Source organism: Lonchura striata, chromosome 26, assembly GCF_046129695.1.
Source record: "Lonchura striata isolate bLonStr1 chromosome 26, bLonStr1.mat, whole genome shotgun sequence".
Taxonomy (NCBI): domain Eukaryota; kingdom Metazoa; phylum Chordata; class Aves; order Passeriformes; family Estrildidae; genus Lonchura; species Lonchura striata.
In genome coordinates, this window is record NC_134628.1 from 1,014,487 (window position 1) to 1,031,216 (window position 16,730).

Consider the following 16,730-nt stretch of genomic DNA (forward strand, 5'->3'; position numbering starts at 1 on the left):
CCCCATCCCCATCCCCATTCCCATCCCCGTCCCCGTCCCCATCCCCATCCCCGTCCCCATCCCCGTCCCTTTCCGTGTCCCCGTTCCCGGCCCCGCCCCCCGGCCCCGCCCCTCCCGCCATGGCGGCGGTCGCGGCGCGATGACGTCACCAGGCGGCGGCGCGGCCATGGCGGCCGAGGCCGGGCCCGAGGCCGAGCGGCGGCGGCTGCTCCGCGCCGTGACCGGGCTGCAGGTGCGGGACCGGCACCGGGATGGGCTGCGGGAGCGGGACCGGGGCCGGGAGCGGGGCCGGGAGCGGGGCCGGGGCAGCCGGAGACGGAGAAGGGCGGACGGGGCCTTGAGTGACGCTTGGGGGGGCGCATCTGAGGGGCTGTGAGGACACATCTGGGGGGCTGTGAGGACACATCTGGAGGGGTCGTGAGGGCACATCTGGAGGGGTCGTGGGCACATCTGGAAGGGGTGAGGACACATCTGGAGGGGTCGTGGGCACATCTGGGCGCGGGGGGTGCCGCAGCCGCCGTTCGCTGCCGGTGGCGGCGGCGCTCGGCGGCCCCGCGGGCCCGGCCCGGTTGGGTTCGGTTCGGTTCGGTCCCGGTCCGGCCGGTCCCAGCGCCGCTCCCGTGCAGGCCCGGGCCCGCGGGTTCCTGCTGCGCCGGGAGCTCCGCGCGGCGCGGGCGGAGTTCGAGGCGCTGCTGCTGGAGCTCGAGGGGGACCTGGGGCAGCCGGTAATAATCTCATTTATTTCATTTTTCTTTCTTATTTCCATCTATTTCTTTATATTTTCCATGTTTTCTTTTGTGTATTTTAGTTTTTTCTTTGATATTTCTATATTGAAATATATTTTATTTTATTTAGTGTATTCTATTTTATTTATTTTATTTAGTGTATTTTAATATTTTATTTCAGATTTCTTTCTTATTTCTATATATTTTTTTATATTTTATATATTTTCTTTCATGTATTCCAATATTTACTTTGATATTTCTGTACTTTCATGTATTCTAATATTTGATATTTCTATATATTTCTATATATTTCTTTATATTTATTTCCTTTCACGTATTCTAATATTTTCTTTGATATTTCTTTGCTATTTCTATGTATTTATTTATATTTTATATTTTTTCATGTATTCTAATATTTACTGCAATATTCCTGTATGTTTCTTTATTTTTCATATATTTTCTTTAGTGTATTGTAATATTTATTTCTTATTTCTTTCCTATTTCTATCTATTTATTTATATTTTATATATTTCCTTTCATGTATTCTAATATTTACTTTGATATTTCCATATGTTTCTTTATTTTTTTATACCTTTTCCTTCAGGAGCCAAATCCCGGGAAAACCGGGGAGGAGGTGGGGGAGGGACGGGGGCGTGCCCCTCCCCCGGACCCCCCAAATTTGGGGGCCCCGAGCCCCGGGGGGGAGGAGGAGGAGGAGGAGGAGGAGGAAGGAGACACGGAGAGCAGCGAGAGCCCAGGTCTGGTGGGATTTTGGGGGATTTTGGGAGGATTTGGGTGGATTTCAGAGGGTTTTGAGCAGGTTTTGGGAGGATTTTGGGGGATTTTTGGGTGGATTTTTGGGCAGATTTTGGAGGATTTTGGGCAGATTTTTTGGCACATTTTGGGAGGATTTTAGGCGGATTTTGGGTAGATTTTTGGGCGGATTCTGGGTGGATTTTTGGGTGGATTCTAGGCGGATTTTGGGCAGATTCTGGGCAGATTTGGGCGCATTTTGAGCTCCCTGGGTGTTGATCTTTGGCCTCTCCCGTTCCAGGGCAGATTTTGGGCAGATTTTTGTGCCGAATTTGTGCAGATTTTTGGGCAGATTTTGGGTGGATTCTGGGCAGATTCTGGGTGGATTTTGTGCAGATTCTGGGTAGATTCTGGGCAGATTTTGTGTGGATTTTTGAGCAGATTCTGGGGTGGATTTTGGGCAGAATTTGGGTGGATTTTGGGTGGTTTCTGGGTGGATTTTGGGCAGATTCTGGGCAGATTTTGGGTGCATTTTGAGCTCCCCGTGTGCTGATCTTTGGCTTCTCTCTTTCTGGGGTGGATTTTAGGTCAGTTTTTGTGCGGAATTTTGGCCAGATTTTGAGTAGATTCTGGGCAGATTTTGGGCAGATTCTGGGGTGGATTCTGGGCAGATTCTGGGAGGATTTTGGGTGGATTCTGGGCAGATTCTGGGAGGATTCTGGGTGAATTTTGGGTGGATTCTGGGCAGATTTTGGGTGCATTTTGAGCTCCCTGGGTGCTGATCTTTGGCTTCTCTCTTTCTGAGGTGGACTTTGGGTCAGTTTTTGTGCAGAATTTTGGCCAGATTCTGGGTGGATTTTGGGCAGATTCTGGGTGGATTCTAGACGGATTCTGGGTGGATTCTGGGCAGAATTTGGGTGGATTCTGGGCAGATTTTGGGTAGATTCTGGGCGGATTCTGGGTGGATTCTAGGCAGCTTTTGGGTGGATTCTGTACAGAATTTGGGCAGATTCTGGGCAGAATTTGGGCATATTCTGGGTGGATTCTGGGCAGATTCTAGGTGGATTCTGGATGGATTCTGGGCAGATTCTGGGTGGATTCTGGGCAGAATTTGGGCAGATTCTGTACGGATTCTGGGCAGATTTTGTGTGGATTCTGTACGGATTCTGGGCAGATTTTGTGTGGATTCTGTACGGATTCTGGGCAGATTTTGTGTGGATTCTGTACGGATTCTGGGCAGATTCTGGGTGGATTCTGGGCAGAATTTGGGCAGATTCTGGGCAGATTCTGGGTGGATTCTGGGCAGAATTTGGGTGGATTTTGGGCGCATTTTGAGCTCCCCGGGTGCTGATCTCTGGCCTCTCCCCTGCCTGCAGGGATCCTGCAGGAGCTGCGGGCGCTGCCCCGCCGGGAGCTGCAGCGGCGCCGGCTGCAGCTGCAGCTGGAGCTGCTCTGGATCCAGCAGGCCGTGGCCAGCAGGAAACACGTGAGGGCTCAGGGCTGGGGGGGAAATGTCAAAGAAATGGAAAGGAAAATAGAAATATCAAAGTAGAAAGGAATATTAAAAAAAAATGTAAAGGAATAGCTAAGAAAATTGAAAGAAATATAAAATATGAAGGTAGTATAAAGGAGATCTAAAGGAAATGTGAAAGGAAATATCAAAGTAAAAAGAAAGGAATAGCAAAGAAAATAGAAAGGAAATAAAAATATAAAGGAAATATCAAAGAAAATAGGAATAGCAAAGGAAATGTAAAGGAAATATAAAAGAATAGCAAAGAAAATAGAAAGGAAATATCAAAGAAAATAGAAAGGAATTACAAAGAAAATAGAAAAGAAATAGCAGAGAAAATAGAAAGGAATATCAAAGAAAATAGAAAGGAAATAGCAAAGAAAATATCAAAGAAAATGTAAAGGAGATATCAAAGAAAGTATAAAGAAATAGAAAATATAAGAGAAAATATGAAGAAAATATAAAAGGAAATAGAAAATATAAAAGAGAAGAGAAAGAAAATAGGAAATAGAAAATACAAAGAAATATCAAAGCAAATAGCAAGCAAATCCAAAGCAGGTTTTGTCTCTCTCTGGCAGTTCCTGCTGCTGAAACAGAAGCTGGGAATTCCTCCTGATGCCTGCAGCAGCATTCCCGAGTTCCTGCACTGCTGGGGAGAGGCCCTGGAGCTGCAGCAGCTGCAGCAGCAGCAGCAGCCCTGAGGCACCAGGGCAGCTGCAGCTCCCTGGGATGCAGAAAAATGGGAGCAAATCCTTCTGGGGGGGTTTGCTGCCAGCAGGATGGAGCAGCAGCAGCCCCGAGGAGTGTCCTGGAGGGAGCTGGGCTGGGAGATCCAGGTGGGAATTGCAGGGTTGGCATTCCAGCCCTGGAGCTGTTTGGGGATTCAGGAATGAGCTCTTCCCACACAGCCATGAGGGTTCCAGCTGGGAATCCCTGTTTGGATGCAGAAAATGGCAGCAGATCCTTCTGTGGATGTCTGCTTCCAGCAGGATGGAGCAGCAGCAGCTCCTGGGGGCAGCTGTGCCACCAGATCCATGTTTGGTGGCTGAGCTGGGAGATCCAGGTGGGAATTGCAGGGTTGGCATTCCAGCCCTGGAGCTGTTTGGGGATTCAGGAATGAGCTCTTCCCACACAGCCATGAGGGTTCCAGCTGGGAATCCCTGTTTGGGGTGGCTCTGTGATATCCAGGGTGGCCTACATCCCAAATCCAGCTCCTTGGGATGCAGAAAATGGCAGCAAATCCTTCTGTGGGTGTCTGTTCCCAGCAGGATGGAGCAGCAGCAGCTCCTGAGGGCAGCTGTGCCACCAGATCCGTGTTTGGTGGCTGAGCTGGGAGATCCAGGTGGGAATTGCAGGGTTGGCATTCCCAGCCCTGGAGCTGTTTGAGGATTCTGGGGCTGTTTGGGGATTCAGGAAAGAGCTCTTCCCACACAGCTCTGGGAATCCCTGCTTGGGGTGGCTCTGCAACACCCAGGGTGGCCAAGGGTTGGATTTTTGGGAGCAGTTCCCCGTCTCTGCTGTGCAGCTGGGGAGGGAGGGCCCATCCCCCTGATCCTTGGGATGATTCCTGTTTATTCCTGCTTTTCCTCTGCCTCTGGAATTGTCTCCCAGGGCAGAGGCAGGAAAGGAGCTGGTGCTGTGTCAATTCCTTCAGCTCAGGGACATTCCAGGTCCCTCACAAAGGGACTTCCCACGTGGTGCTGTGCCTCCCTGCCCTGAGCCCTCTGTGCACACTGCAGATCTGGATCCTTCTGCTCTGGAATTGTTTTTATTTTTTTGGGAATTAAAAAAAAAACCAAAAAAACAACCAAACAACTTTTCCTGATGCTGAGCCTGTTCCTGCCTGGCTCCCTGATTTCTCTGAGGGTGTTGGACGTGGCCACAACTTCTGCTGCTGCCTTTGCATCCATGGAAACATGGGCTGGGCTCAGCAGGGAGGGGTTGGGGTGCTCAGGAGGGTTTGGGGTGCCCAGGGAATGCACAGAAGGGTTTGGGGTGCCCAGGAGGATGCACAGGAGGGTTTGGGGTGCCCAAGGAATGCATAGGAGAGTTTGGGGTGCCCAGGAGGGTTTGGGGTAGGTGGTTTTGTGGTGCTCAGGAGGGTTTTGGGTGCTCAGAAGGGTTTGGGGTGCTCTGGAGGCTGCACAGGAGGGTTTGGGGTGGCTGGAAGCGTTTGGGCTCAGTGAGGGGCTGGTTGAAGGCTCTTGGGGTGGTCAGAAGGGTTTGGGCTAATCCAAAATCCATCAGTGCCAGGAGGTGACACAGGATAATTTATTAACCATTTCTTACCCGTGCTGAAGAAAACAATTGAATCCCTGTGGTCTTCAAAGAGCCCCCCAGAAAAACCCTTAAGGCACAAAATTGGCTGTTCCTGCAGCGGGGCACTCAGGGGGTGCAATCCCAAAAAGGTTTGGCCATGCCAAAACTCCTTCCTGAGTGAGGCTGAGCCAGGAGCCCTGGAGCAGCTCCTGGTGCCCTGGATCAGCTCTGGGTGCCCTGGAGCAGATCCTGGACCAGCTTCTGCTGCTCTGGATCAGCTCCTGGACCAGCTCCTCGTGCCCTGGAGCATCTCCTGGAGCATCTCCTGGATCAGCTCCTGGACCAGCTCCTGGTGCCTTGGAGCAGCTCCTGGACCAGCTACTGGTGCCCTGGATCAGCTCTGGGTGCCCTGGATCAGCTCCTGGATCATCTCCTGGTGCCCTGGATCAGCTCCTGGTGTCCTGGATCAGCTCTGGGTGCCCTGGATCAGCTCCTGGATCAGCTCCTGGTGCCCTGGATCATCTCCTGGATCAGCTCTGGATCAGCTCCTGGTGTCCTGGATCAGCTCCTGGACCAGCCCCTGCTGCTCCCTCAGCCCCAGCCAGGCACAGGGACACTCCCAGCACGGTGAGCAGCATTCCTGCCACAGCTCCTGTGGGGGAGAAGAAACAAATCCGTGACAAATAAATGGGAATAAACTGGGAATCTGCCTCCAGCAACAACCTCCAGCCGGGGCCCCAGCTCCTGGAGTTGGAAATGTCACGTTTTCCTGCTTTTTCCTCACCACCTGAGCAGGGCTGGTTGATTTTTGGGGGATTTTGGGCCACTCTTTATCCATGGTGGGCATTTTGTTCATGGTTAAACATCTCCTGAGGGAAAAATTCAAGCCTATAAATCATTTCAGCTTAAAACAGCCAGTTCTGGCTTTAAATTCACCAGCCCTGCCCAAAAATCTGTTTTAATTCCCTTTTAGGTCCTGCAGCCAAAGCTGCTGTGATCCACTTCAAGCCTTGTGTGGTGTTCGTTGTCTTTAAAGCAGATTGTAAATTAAACTAGACATTATAAATTACAACAAAGTATACATTGTAAATTCATTATAATAAAGGTATAATAGATTATAAATTAAAGTATACATTCTAAAATAAATTATAAATGTAATTATAATTATTATTTACGTTATAAATCAAATTCTACGTTATAAATCAAATTATACATTATAAATCAAATTCTACGTTATAAATCAAATCCCCCATGTTAAAAATCAAACCATGTCAATCCAAGAAAAGCAGATTTCTTGGAGTGGGACTCACGTTTGCCACCAATGTCCTCTCCCAGGATTTTCCCCGTCACCAGGGTCACAATCAAAGCCAGGGAGTTGCAGAGTGGCACTGCCAGGGTCAGGTCTGAAACGTGAATTCCGAATGGAGAAATTCAGTTTAATTCGGATTATTCCAAGGGAAGCACAAAACCCCCAAAGAAGCAGAGGAGCTGACCTGTGGAGGCCAAGGTGAGGTAGAAGAGGAGGGATCCGGCCTGGTTGAGGAGGAAGGGCAGCAGGCACTGCAGGACACGGAGGGGCACGGTCCCACCCTGGCACCCCGGGGGCGCAGGGGCGGCACTGCCGGGCCTGGCACGGGCCTGGCACGGGCCTGGCACGGGCCTGGCACGGGCCTGGGGTCCCGGGCACGAGGGGAACCCGCGGGGAGGGAAGGGAGAGGCCAGACTGCAGGAGCCTGAATGAGTTCTTTAGCTTAGTACATATAATTGTTATATTAATTATATAATATTTATTATATTTATTAAATTATATTTATGCTATTCTATTCTATTCTATTCTATTCTATTCTATTTATTATATAATATTATATATATTAATTCTATTATATTAGTTGTATTAATTATATTTTTTATATTATATATATTAATTCCATTATATTATAAATACATGAAAATATATTTATAATATTATTTCTATTACATTATATGTATAAATATATATTAGAAAATGAAATTATATATAACTGTATATAATATATAATATTATTGTTTATATGATATTATACTATATATAATATATACATATATAAAATTATATATAATAACAATATATATTATATTATATTATATTATATTATATTATATTATATTATATTATATTATATTATATTATATTATATTATATTATATTATATTATATTAGTATATTATATATAGTAATTGTATATAATATATAAGATTGTTTTTATATTATGTTATACTATATATAATATATAAACAAATATATATAATTATGTATAATAATATATTATGTTATATATAATATTATTATATGTTATAGTATAGTATATTCTAGTATAGTATATTTTATATATAATATAAAAATTTATATGAAATATGTAATTATATTCTATATAATAACTATAGGTACTATTACATACTATACTATTATATCTAATAACTATATTATAACTTTATTATGATACATTAATATACTATTTAAAGGAGATTTTAAAACTACAAACCTACTTTTTCTAGCTCCCACATCTAACTCCCAACTCGTGCCCCTCTCTGGAGTTCGAACACAGCTGGGTGGGCTTGGCCACCGGGCTCGAAGCATCCTCCCCAAAATCCACCCAAAGAATTCTCCAGGCGCGTTCCAGGTGGGAACGGCGAGGAGCAGAACCGGGAATTGATCCCTGTGCTCCTCCATGGAAACCCTGGGAGAAAGAACCGGCCTGGCACAGCGCCTGGCATGGGGGGGATTGAGCCCGAGGAGGAGGAGGGTGTGAGGAGGAGGAGGGTGTGGGGATGAGGATGAGGAGGGGGTGGGGCCAGGGAAGGGAAGGGAAGGGAAGGGAAGGGAAGGGAAGGGAAGGGAAGGGAAGGGAAGGGAAGGGAAGGGAAGGGAAGGGAAGGGAAGGGAAGGGAAGGGAAGGGAAGGGAAGGGAAGGGAAGGGAAGGGAAGGGAAGGAGCGGCTCTCACCCCGCGGCTCCGGCCGAGCAGCCGCAGCTCCTCCAGCAGCCCCCGCGGGCTCCGCTCCCGCCGCTCCTGCGCCCCCGCCCGCAGCCACGGGCCCGAGGTGCCCCAGAGCGCGGCCACCAGCGCCAGGGACACAGCCTGCCCTGGGGACAGGGACAGGGTCAGGGACAGGGACAGGGACTGGCCTGGGGGACAGGGACAGGGTCAGAGCCTGGCCTGGGGGACAATGGGGACAGGGTCAGGGACTGGCCTGGGGGACAATGGGGACAGGGTCAGAGCCTGGCCTGGGGGACAATGGGGACAGGGTCAGAGCCTGGCCTGGGGGACAGGGACAGGGTCAGGGACTGGCCTGGGGGACAATGGGGACAGGGACAGGGACAGAGACTGGCCTGGGGGACAGGGACAGGGTCAAGGACTGGCCTGGGGGACAGGGACAGTGTCAGAGCCTGGCCTGGGGGACAATGGGGACAGGGACAGGGACAGGGACAGGGACAGGGTCAGAGCCTGGCCTGGGGGACAGGGACAGGGTCAGAGCCTGGCCTGGGGGACAATGGGGACAGGGACAGGGACAGGGACAGGGACAGGGACAGGGACAGAGACTAGCCTGGGGGACAGGGACAGGGTCAGGGACTGGCCTGAGGACAATGGGGACAGGGACAGGGTCAGAGCCTGGCCTGGGGGGACAGCAGGAGCTGGAATTGGGCAATTATCCCCAATATTTAAATGGACCAAACTCCTAAAAATGTGAAAACTTGTGATGCACTGTCCACCTTGGGTCTAGCCAAGGCCAGGCTCTCATGCTGCCCAAGCTGTATCCTGCCAAGGCTTTGAATAAATCCCTGCTTTCCTCTTAGGGTTAGAAGGAAAATTAAGCTTTGTAGGCCCTGGGAAAATACCCTGGGAAAGTGTAGGCCTTGTGCTTGCTAGAACTGCATCTAGCTAGTACATGATAAATGATATAATTGTTAGATGTGATGATTGTTAAGTGATTAAATATAATTACTGTTTAATCGTAAGAATAATCATGATAAACTGCGGTCAGGGCCTTGAGAAAGACCACGAGAAACTCATGCTTGAATAAAGCCAATGTATACAATACAACGATATAAACTGAATAATGAATATACAAGTTATATAACGACAGAATACAAAACACGCTCAGATTCGGGTCTGCACCCCTGATTCCCAGAGATCTCCGATAAAAACACCTGTAGAAAAGCACATCCCGTGATTACGTGCGCTCCTGAACAGCTCACACAGCCACCTTTCCCCCCTTCCCCAAACAAACCCTCCCCGCCGCCATCGCCGCCACTCACCCACGGTCGCCATGGCAACGCCGCGGCACTTCCGGCTTCCTCCCGGAAGTCGCTCAGTTGCCGTGACGTATTTCCGCCATCTCCCCGGAAGTGCCGCTCCCCCTCACGCCTCAGCGCGGCAGCCATGGTGAGACCGGGGTGGCGGCGGGCTCGTTTCTCGCGATTTTTAGTCGCCACCGCTGATTTAACAACTCCCAGCCCCCGGTCCGCGGCTCCTGGGCGTGGGGGGGCGGCAAAGCCGCCCCCCCGCGTCCCAGGAGCCGCGGACCGGGGGCCGCGCTCGCTCCTTTCCTCCTCACCCCCATTTCCCTCGCGCCGCTCATTGATTATTCCATCATTAATTACAGAAACCCATCCTGCTGCAAGGCCATGAGCGCTCCATCACTCAGATCAAATACAACCGCGAGGGAGACCTGCTGTTCACCGTGGCCAAGGATCCCGTGAGTGCTCGGCGTCCCCGGTAATTATCGTTAATTTTAATAATTGATTTATTAATTTATTTTTTTTTTGCCGTCTCCTCGCAGATCGTCAATGTCTGGTATTCGGTGAATGGAGAGAGGTTGGGGACTTACAACGGGCACACGGGAGCTGTGTGGTGTGTGGATGCCGATTGTATCCTTTGATCCTCCCAAAAAAACCGGTTTAATTCCATATTTTAGTGGCTGAATCATTCCCGGCGATTCCTCCTCATTTTCCTCTCAAAGAGGAGCAGCTCACTCTTCTTCTGCCTCTTCTTTTCCCATCCTTTGGGTGTTTTTCCATTGGGAATAAATCACAGATTTGGAATAAATCATAGATTCCCATACGGAATAAATAATATGTTTCCATATGGAATAAAAAATAGGTTTCCATTTGGAAATAAATAATAGATTTCCATTGGGAATAAATGATAGATTTCCATTTGGAATAAATAATAGTTTTCCATTGGGAATAAAAAATAGATTTCTGTTTGGAATAAATAATATGTTTCCATATGGGATAAATAATATGTTTCCATATGGAATAAATACTTTGTTTTCATATGGAATAAATAATAGATTTCCATATGGAATAGGTAATAGGTTTCCATTGGGAATAAAAAATAGGTTTCAATTGGGAATAAAAAATAAATTTCCATATGGAATAAATTATATGTTTCCATATGGAATAAGTAATAGATTTCCATATGGAAAAAATAATAGATTTCTATTTGAAATAAATAATAGATTTCCTTTGGGAATAAAAAATAGATTTCCATTTGAAATAGATAATAGATTTCCATATGGAATAAATAATAAACATCCCAATGCATATTTGGATTTATTGTACCTTTTGCTGCTTCCCTGGATATTTGGGGAGATTTTCCCACGGGCAGCAGAGATAAAAGTGTGGAAAAATGTAAGAAACTGATTCTTTTCTTTTCAATTCATGGGAAAACCATGGGATTTTGCAGTGGGGACACTTGGGTTCTGTGCTGCCTTTCCTGGACTAGGTTTTCCCAAAAGAAACCCCCCAAAAAATCCAATTTTTGGGTGCAGAAACATCCAGCGAGTGGCCGGGCAGTGGAATTTGGGGTGATTTTCCCTCAGCGGTGGCCCAGGGGACACCAGGCACGTTCTGACGGGCTCTGCAGACAACAGCTGCCGCCTCTGGGACTGTGAGACAGGTGAGGCCACCCCAAAATCCCCCTGGGGACACCCCTGGGGGGCAGGACACGGGAATGGATCCCCTGGAGCTGGGGAGGTGTTGGAAGGAATTCTTCCCTCTCAGGGAATTCCCTGGGTTTGGCCTCAGCCCTGGAAGTGTCCCAGGCCACCTGGAGCCACCTGGGGTGGGTGGGAGGTGGCCCTGCCCAGGGCTGGGGGGGATTTTGGTGAATTCCAACTCAAAGCATTCCATGGGGAGCTGGGAATGGCTCCCTGAGGGATCTGCAGCTCCTCCTGCTGTCCCTGAGCTCTGCTGGGGCTGGGGTTGGCACAGCACGGGGATGTGGAGCTGAATCCATGCCTGAATTCCCACCCACAGCATCCCAGGGTCCTGTTCCATGTTGTTTTTAGTGAGGCAATCACTTCCCAGCTCCCTGAAAATTCCTCTTCCCTGTTAAAATGCGAGGCTGGAAGTGGCATAGAGCAGGGATGTGAAACTGAATCCATTCCTAAATTGCCTTCCCACCTAAAGCACTCCAGGATTCTATTCCATGATATTCCATAGTGTTTTTAATGAGGGAATAATTTCCCATCTCCTTGAAAATTCCTCTTCCTTTTCCCTTTTAAAATCTGAGCCTCCCCTGAGCAAGGCTGGGATTGACACAGCACAGAGATGTGGAACTGAATCCATCCCTAAATTCACTTCCAGAGCATTCCAGGATTCTATTCCAGGATCTCCCAGGATGTTTTGAATGAGGGAATAATTTCCAAGCTCCCTGAAAATTCCTCTTCCCCTCCTCTTAAAATCTAACTCTCCCATGAACGAGGCTGGGATTGACACAGCACAGAGATGTGGAACTGAATCCATCCCTAAATTCCCTTCCAAAGCCATCCAGGATTTATTCCATGTTCTCCCAAGGTGTTTTTAATGAGGGAATCACTTCCCATCTCCTTGAAAATTCCTCTTCCCTGTTAAAATCTGAGTTTCCCATGAGCAAGGCTGGAAGTGACACAGAGATGTGGACCTGAATCCATCCCTGAACTCCCACCCAGAGCATTCCAGGTCCCACTCCCTGCCCTCCCAGCTGGTTTGGAACGAGGGAATGAGTTCCCAAATCCTCCCTCCCATTCCCTTGTGCTCCCCCAGGGAAGCAGCTGGCCCTGGTGAAGACCAGCTCGGCCGTCAGGACGTGCGGCTTCGACTTTGGGGGGAACATCATCATGTTCTCCACGGACAAGCAGATGGGCTACCAGTGCTTCGTCAGCTTCTTCGACCTCCGGGACCCCAGCCAGATCGGTGAGGGGCCAGGGAATCCCCCTCAGTGATCCCACTCTGCTTTTTGGGGTTCAATCCCACCCCCTTCCCATGGGCAGGGGTTCCTTCCCCCGTCCCAAATTGCTCCAGCGCTTCCAGGGATGGAGCAGAGGAGATGCTTCACTAAAAAAATTCTCTTTGCTGCGTGGCTGGGAGTGGTTTGGGGGTGATCACGTCAGCAAAGGACACAATTCCTTCCCTATTTCCCTGTGGGATTCCTTTGGGAACAGCAGAATGCTGCCCCTGAGCTCCACAAATTAAAAGAACCAAGGAATCCAGGCTTGAAATGCTGGAAAAGCCCGAATCACCAAAAATCCCCCCCTTGAAATGCTGGAAAGGCACAAATCCCCAAAGAATCCATGCTTAAAATGCTGGAAAGGCACAAATCCCCAAGGAATCCCCCCTTGAAATGCTGGAAAAGCCCAAATCACCCAAGGAATCCATTCTTGAAATGCTGGAAAAGCCCAAATCCCCCCTTGAAATGCTGGAAAGGCACAAATCACCAAAGAATCCCTCCTTGAAATGCTGGAAAAGGCCAAATCACCAAAGAATCCATGCTTAAAATGCTGGAAAAGCCCAAATCCCCAAGGAATCCCCCCCTTGAAATGCTGGAAAGGCACAAATCCCCGAAGAATCCATGCTTAAAATGCTGGAAAGGCACAAATCCCCAAGGAATCCCCCCTTGAAATGATGGAAAAGCCCAAATCACCCAAGGAATCCATTCTTGAAATGCTGGAAAAGCCCAAATCCCCAAAAATCCCCCCTTGAAATGCTGGAAAGGCACAAATCACCAAGGAATCCCTCCTTGAAATGCTGGAAAAGCCCAAATCCCCAAGGAATCCCCCCTTGAAATGCTGGAAAAGCCCAAATCCCCAAAAATCCCCCCTTAAAATGCTGGAAAAGCCCAAATCCGAGCCGAGCAGGGGACCTAAGGGGACAAAGGGTGGGCGCAGCCCCTGAGGGTGGCTGTGGCTCCTCCCCACAGAGAACAACGAGCCCTACATGAAGATTCCCTGCAGCGACTCCAAAATCACCAGCGCCGTGTGGGGCCCGCTCGGGGAGTTCATCATTGCTGGCCACGAGAACGGGGAGCTCAACCAGTTCAGTGCCAAGGTCAGGGCCTGGGGCAGCATTCCTGGGGGGATCAGGCCTGGAATTGTGGGATTTGGGGCTCCAAACAGCAGCTCCTGCAAGGGGCAGTAAAATATGGGGCTCCCCTGAGCCAGGCTGGGGTTGGCACAGCACTGGGATGTGGGACTGAATCCATCCCTAAATTCTTTTCCCACCCAGAGCGTTCCAGGATTCTGTTCCATGTTGTTTTTAGGGAGGGAGTTGCTTCCCAGCTCCCTGAAAATTTCTGTTCCCTGTCCCTGTTAAAATCTGAGGTTCCCTGAGTGAGACTGCAAGGGACATGGAACTGAATCTATCCCTAAATTCCCTTCCAGAGCATTCCAGGGTTCTGTTCCATGTTACTTTAAATGAGGGAATAGTTTCCAAGCTCCCTGAAAATTCCTCTTCCCCTCCCCTGTTAAAATCTGAGGTTCCCCCGAGCAAGGCTGGAAGTGACACCTCAGTGCAGGGGTGTGGGACTGAATCCATCCCTAAATTCACTTCCAGAGCCTTCCAGGATCCCATTCCATGATTTCTTAAGATGTTTTTAATGAGGGAATTACTTCCCAGCTCCTTGAAAATTCCTCTTCCCCATCCCTTTTAAAATCTGAGTCTTCCCTGAATGAGGCTGGAATTGGCACAGCACAGAGATGTGGAACTGAATCCACCTGTAAATTCCCACCCAGAGCATTCCAGGGTTCCATTCCAGGATCTCTCAAGGTGTTTTTAATGAGGGAATAATTTCCTGTATCCTTGAAAATTTCTTTTCCCCTTCCTTTTGAAAATCTGAGTTTTCCCTGAGCGAGGCTGGAAATGACACAGCACAGGGACATGGAACTGAATCCACCCCTAAATTCCCACCCAGAGCATTCCAGGGTTTCATTCCATGATCTCCCAAGGTGTTTTTAATGAGGGAATCACTTCCCACCTCCTTGAAATTTCCTCTTCCTTTTCCCTTTCAAAATCTGAGTCTCCCCTGAGTGAGGCTGGGATTGACATAGAGCAGGGACGTGGAACTGAATCCACCCCTAAATTCCCACCCAGAGCATTCCAGGATTCCATTCCATGTTGTTTTTGATGAGGGAATCCCTTCCCAGCTCCCTGAAAATTCCTCTTCCCCTGCAGTCAGGGGAGCTGCTGTCGAATATCAAGGAGCACACCAAGCAAATCAACGACATCCAGACCTCCCGGGACATGACCATGTTCATCACTGCCTCCAAGGACAACACAGCCAAGGTGAGCTTCTCCTGCAGATTTCCTGCCAGGATCTCTGCCCAGGGGGAGTTTTGCTCCTTGGGAATGTTCAGGGAGGAAGAGGAGGTGCTGAATGAACAGCCAAGCATTGAGAAAGAAATCTTTGGGTATTTCCATGGAACGTTTGCAGTTTGTCACCTCTGGAAGGGGGGAGATTTCCCTTTCTGGGGGAATATTTTTGGGATTGGAGCTTGCAGAGGGAACATCCATGCAAGTGAGGCTCCTGATCTGGAGCTAATCCATGAATTTATCCTTTTTCCCTTGTAGCTCTTTGACTGCACATCCCTGAAGCACCTGAAGACGTTCCGGACGGAGCGGCCGGTGAATTCTGCTGCCCTGTCCCCCATTTTTGACCACGTAAGGATGAGCTCCCTCAGGGTCTCACTGATCCTGTGGTTCCTGCACTCCCCCTCCAGCCTAAAACCAGGATTCTGGAATGAGCCTGGGGAATTTTGCTGGGTCAGGCACTGGGAAGAAAGCTCTGTGTCCTCTGCTCAGTTGTGTAAGAGAGGTGGGAATTAATTCCTGAGGGGGTTGGAGGACTGCTGATGGATTTCTGGGATTTCTTGGATTAATGGGAAGTGCTGGAGGCAGTCACCACCCCTGGAGGTGTCCAGGGAACCTCTGGTCCTGGCACTCACTGCTCTAAACTGCTTTCAAGGTGGGGATCCATGCTGGCCTCGATCTTGGAGGTCTCCCCCAACCTCGGTGAGCCCAGAATTCCCTAAATCCCAGAGGGAAGCACTGAAGGGCTGTGGTTTCTCTGGCTTCTCTGCCCTGCAGGTGGTGCTGGGTGGAGGGCAGGAGGCCATGGATGTGACCACAACCTCCACCAGGATTGGCAAATTCGAGGCCAGGTTGGTGCTTTTCCCTCTGGCAGGGCTGAATCCTCACCCAGAGCATTCCTGACATCCCAAGGATTGCTCTTCCCTTGCTTTTGGGAAGTTGGCAGTGCTGGAGAAACCCTTGAGCTCTTTTTTTCTTTGGGTTTTTTCCCTCCTGGGCTCGTGACAATTTCAATTTTCCTCCCCCCAGGTTCTTCCACTTGGCTTTTGAGGAGGAGTTTGGCAGAGTCAAGGGGCACTTCGGGCCCATCAACAGCGTGGCCTTCCACCCTGATGGGAAGAGGTGAGAGCCTCCCTGGGGACCTTGCAGTGTCCCCAGTCCACCCAGTCCCACTTTTTAACTGGGATATGACCAGCCTCAGGGGATTTCTGTGGTGGGAATGGAACCAGCACCCGAATTCTGAGCCAGCCCGGGCCTTCCTCACACCCTGCCCCACACTTGGGCCACGTCACTGATCTTTTGTCCCTCTTTGTGATCCCTGTATCAGTTTCAGGAGGGGGTGGTGAGGCTGGATTTCCCAATTCTTGGCTTCCAGCAGCATTCCTGACTTTTCCCTTTCCTCCTGCAGCTACAGCAGCGGGGGTGAGGACGGCTACGTCCGCATCCACTACTTCGATCCCCAGTACTTCGAGTTCGAGTTTGAAGCCTGAAGGAGAATTTTCCTCTCCCCTCCTCTTCTTTTCCCTTCTCCAACCCCTTCCTCCAGCACAGGACTGTTGGAAAGGCCTGGAGACGTTCTTGGCAGAGATTTGGGGGCTGTGGGAAGTTGGGGAAGTGGGAATTCCAGCAGCTCCAAACGGCAGGGATGGCTTTTACTGGAAGAAGAGCAAAGGGAACTGGCTTGGCTGCCTGCCTGCTAGGCATATTTATAAATCAGGGGAAGGGAAAAAAATGAGGAAATAAATAGAAATCTTTTGTAAACACAAGGAAAAGCACCTCTGTGGGTTTTTTTTAGGTTGGTTTTCCCCATCTGGACCAAAATTAACCCAAGGACTTTTTCCCAGCTCTGTTGCCAGTGCTTTGTTCCACACCCATGG

General features: G+C 49.2%; 3 protein-coding genes across 3 annotated transcripts; 2 read left to right on the forward strand and 1 right to left on the reverse strand.

Moving 5' to 3' along the window:
• The first annotated feature begins 161 nt into the window (after positions 1–161).
• Positions 162–4,819, forward strand: IQCC (IQ motif containing C). Its single transcript, XM_077788542.1, has 4 exons — positions 162–232; positions 1,330–1,483; positions 2,855–2,964; positions 3,567–4,819. The coding sequence occupies exons 1-4, from the start codon at positions 167–169 to the stop codon at positions 3,687–3,689; spliced, it is 453 nt and encodes a 150-aa protein (XP_077644668.1). The 5' UTR covers positions 162–166; the 3' UTR covers positions 3,690–4,819.
• A 416-nt stretch (positions 4,820–5,235) lies between these two features.
• TMEM234 (transmembrane protein 234) lies at positions 5,236–9,599 on the reverse strand. The gene is made up of 5 exons (XM_077788543.1): positions 9,544–9,599; positions 8,231–8,370; positions 6,741–6,807; positions 6,558–6,650; positions 5,236–5,899 (listed from the first exon to the last, which is right to left on the reverse strand). Exons 1-5 carry the CDS (start codon positions 9,554–9,556, stop codon positions 5,778–5,780), a joined length of 435 nt encoding a protein of 144 aa, XP_077644669.1. The 5' UTR covers positions 9,557–9,599; the 3' UTR covers positions 5,236–5,777.
• EIF3I (eukaryotic translation initiation factor 3 subunit I) lies at positions 9,547–16,625 on the forward strand. Its single transcript, XM_021539384.2, is given in 12 exon segments — positions 9,547–9,639; positions 9,642–9,670; positions 9,891–9,983; positions 10,068–10,155; positions 11,123–11,188; positions 12,316–12,465; positions 13,469–13,596; positions 14,719–14,829; positions 15,115–15,204; positions 15,631–15,704; positions 15,883–15,975; positions 16,262–16,625. Coding segments are annotated over 12 exon segments (1,089 nt in total). The 5' UTR covers positions 9,547–9,554; the 3' UTR covers positions 16,344–16,625.
• The last annotated feature ends 105 nt before the right edge of the window (positions 16,626–16,730 follow it).

Coding starts and splice junctions, on each gene's coding strand:
- TMEM234 (XM_077788543.1), bottom strand. Junction 6,808..8,230: donor TGCTCGGCCGGAGCCGCGGG/GTGAGAGCCGCT, acceptor CGTGTCCTGCAG/TGCCTGCTGCCCTTCCTCCT. Junction 5,900..6,557: donor AGAGGACATTGGTGGCAAAC/GTGAGTCCCACT, acceptor TCTCCCCCACAG/GAGCTGTGGCAGGAATGCTG.
- IQCC (XM_077788542.1), top strand. CDS start 167: ATGGCGGCCGAGGCCGGGCCCGAGGCCGAGCGGCGGCGGCTGCTCCGC. Junction 233..1,329: donor GCGCCGTGACCGGGCTGCAG/GTGCGGGACCGG, acceptor CTTTTCCTTCAG/GAGCCAAATCCCGGGAAAAC. Junction 2,965..3,566: donor CCGTGGCCAGCAGGAAACAC/GTGAGGGCTCAG, acceptor TCTCTCTGGCAG/TTCCTGCTGCTGAAACAGAA.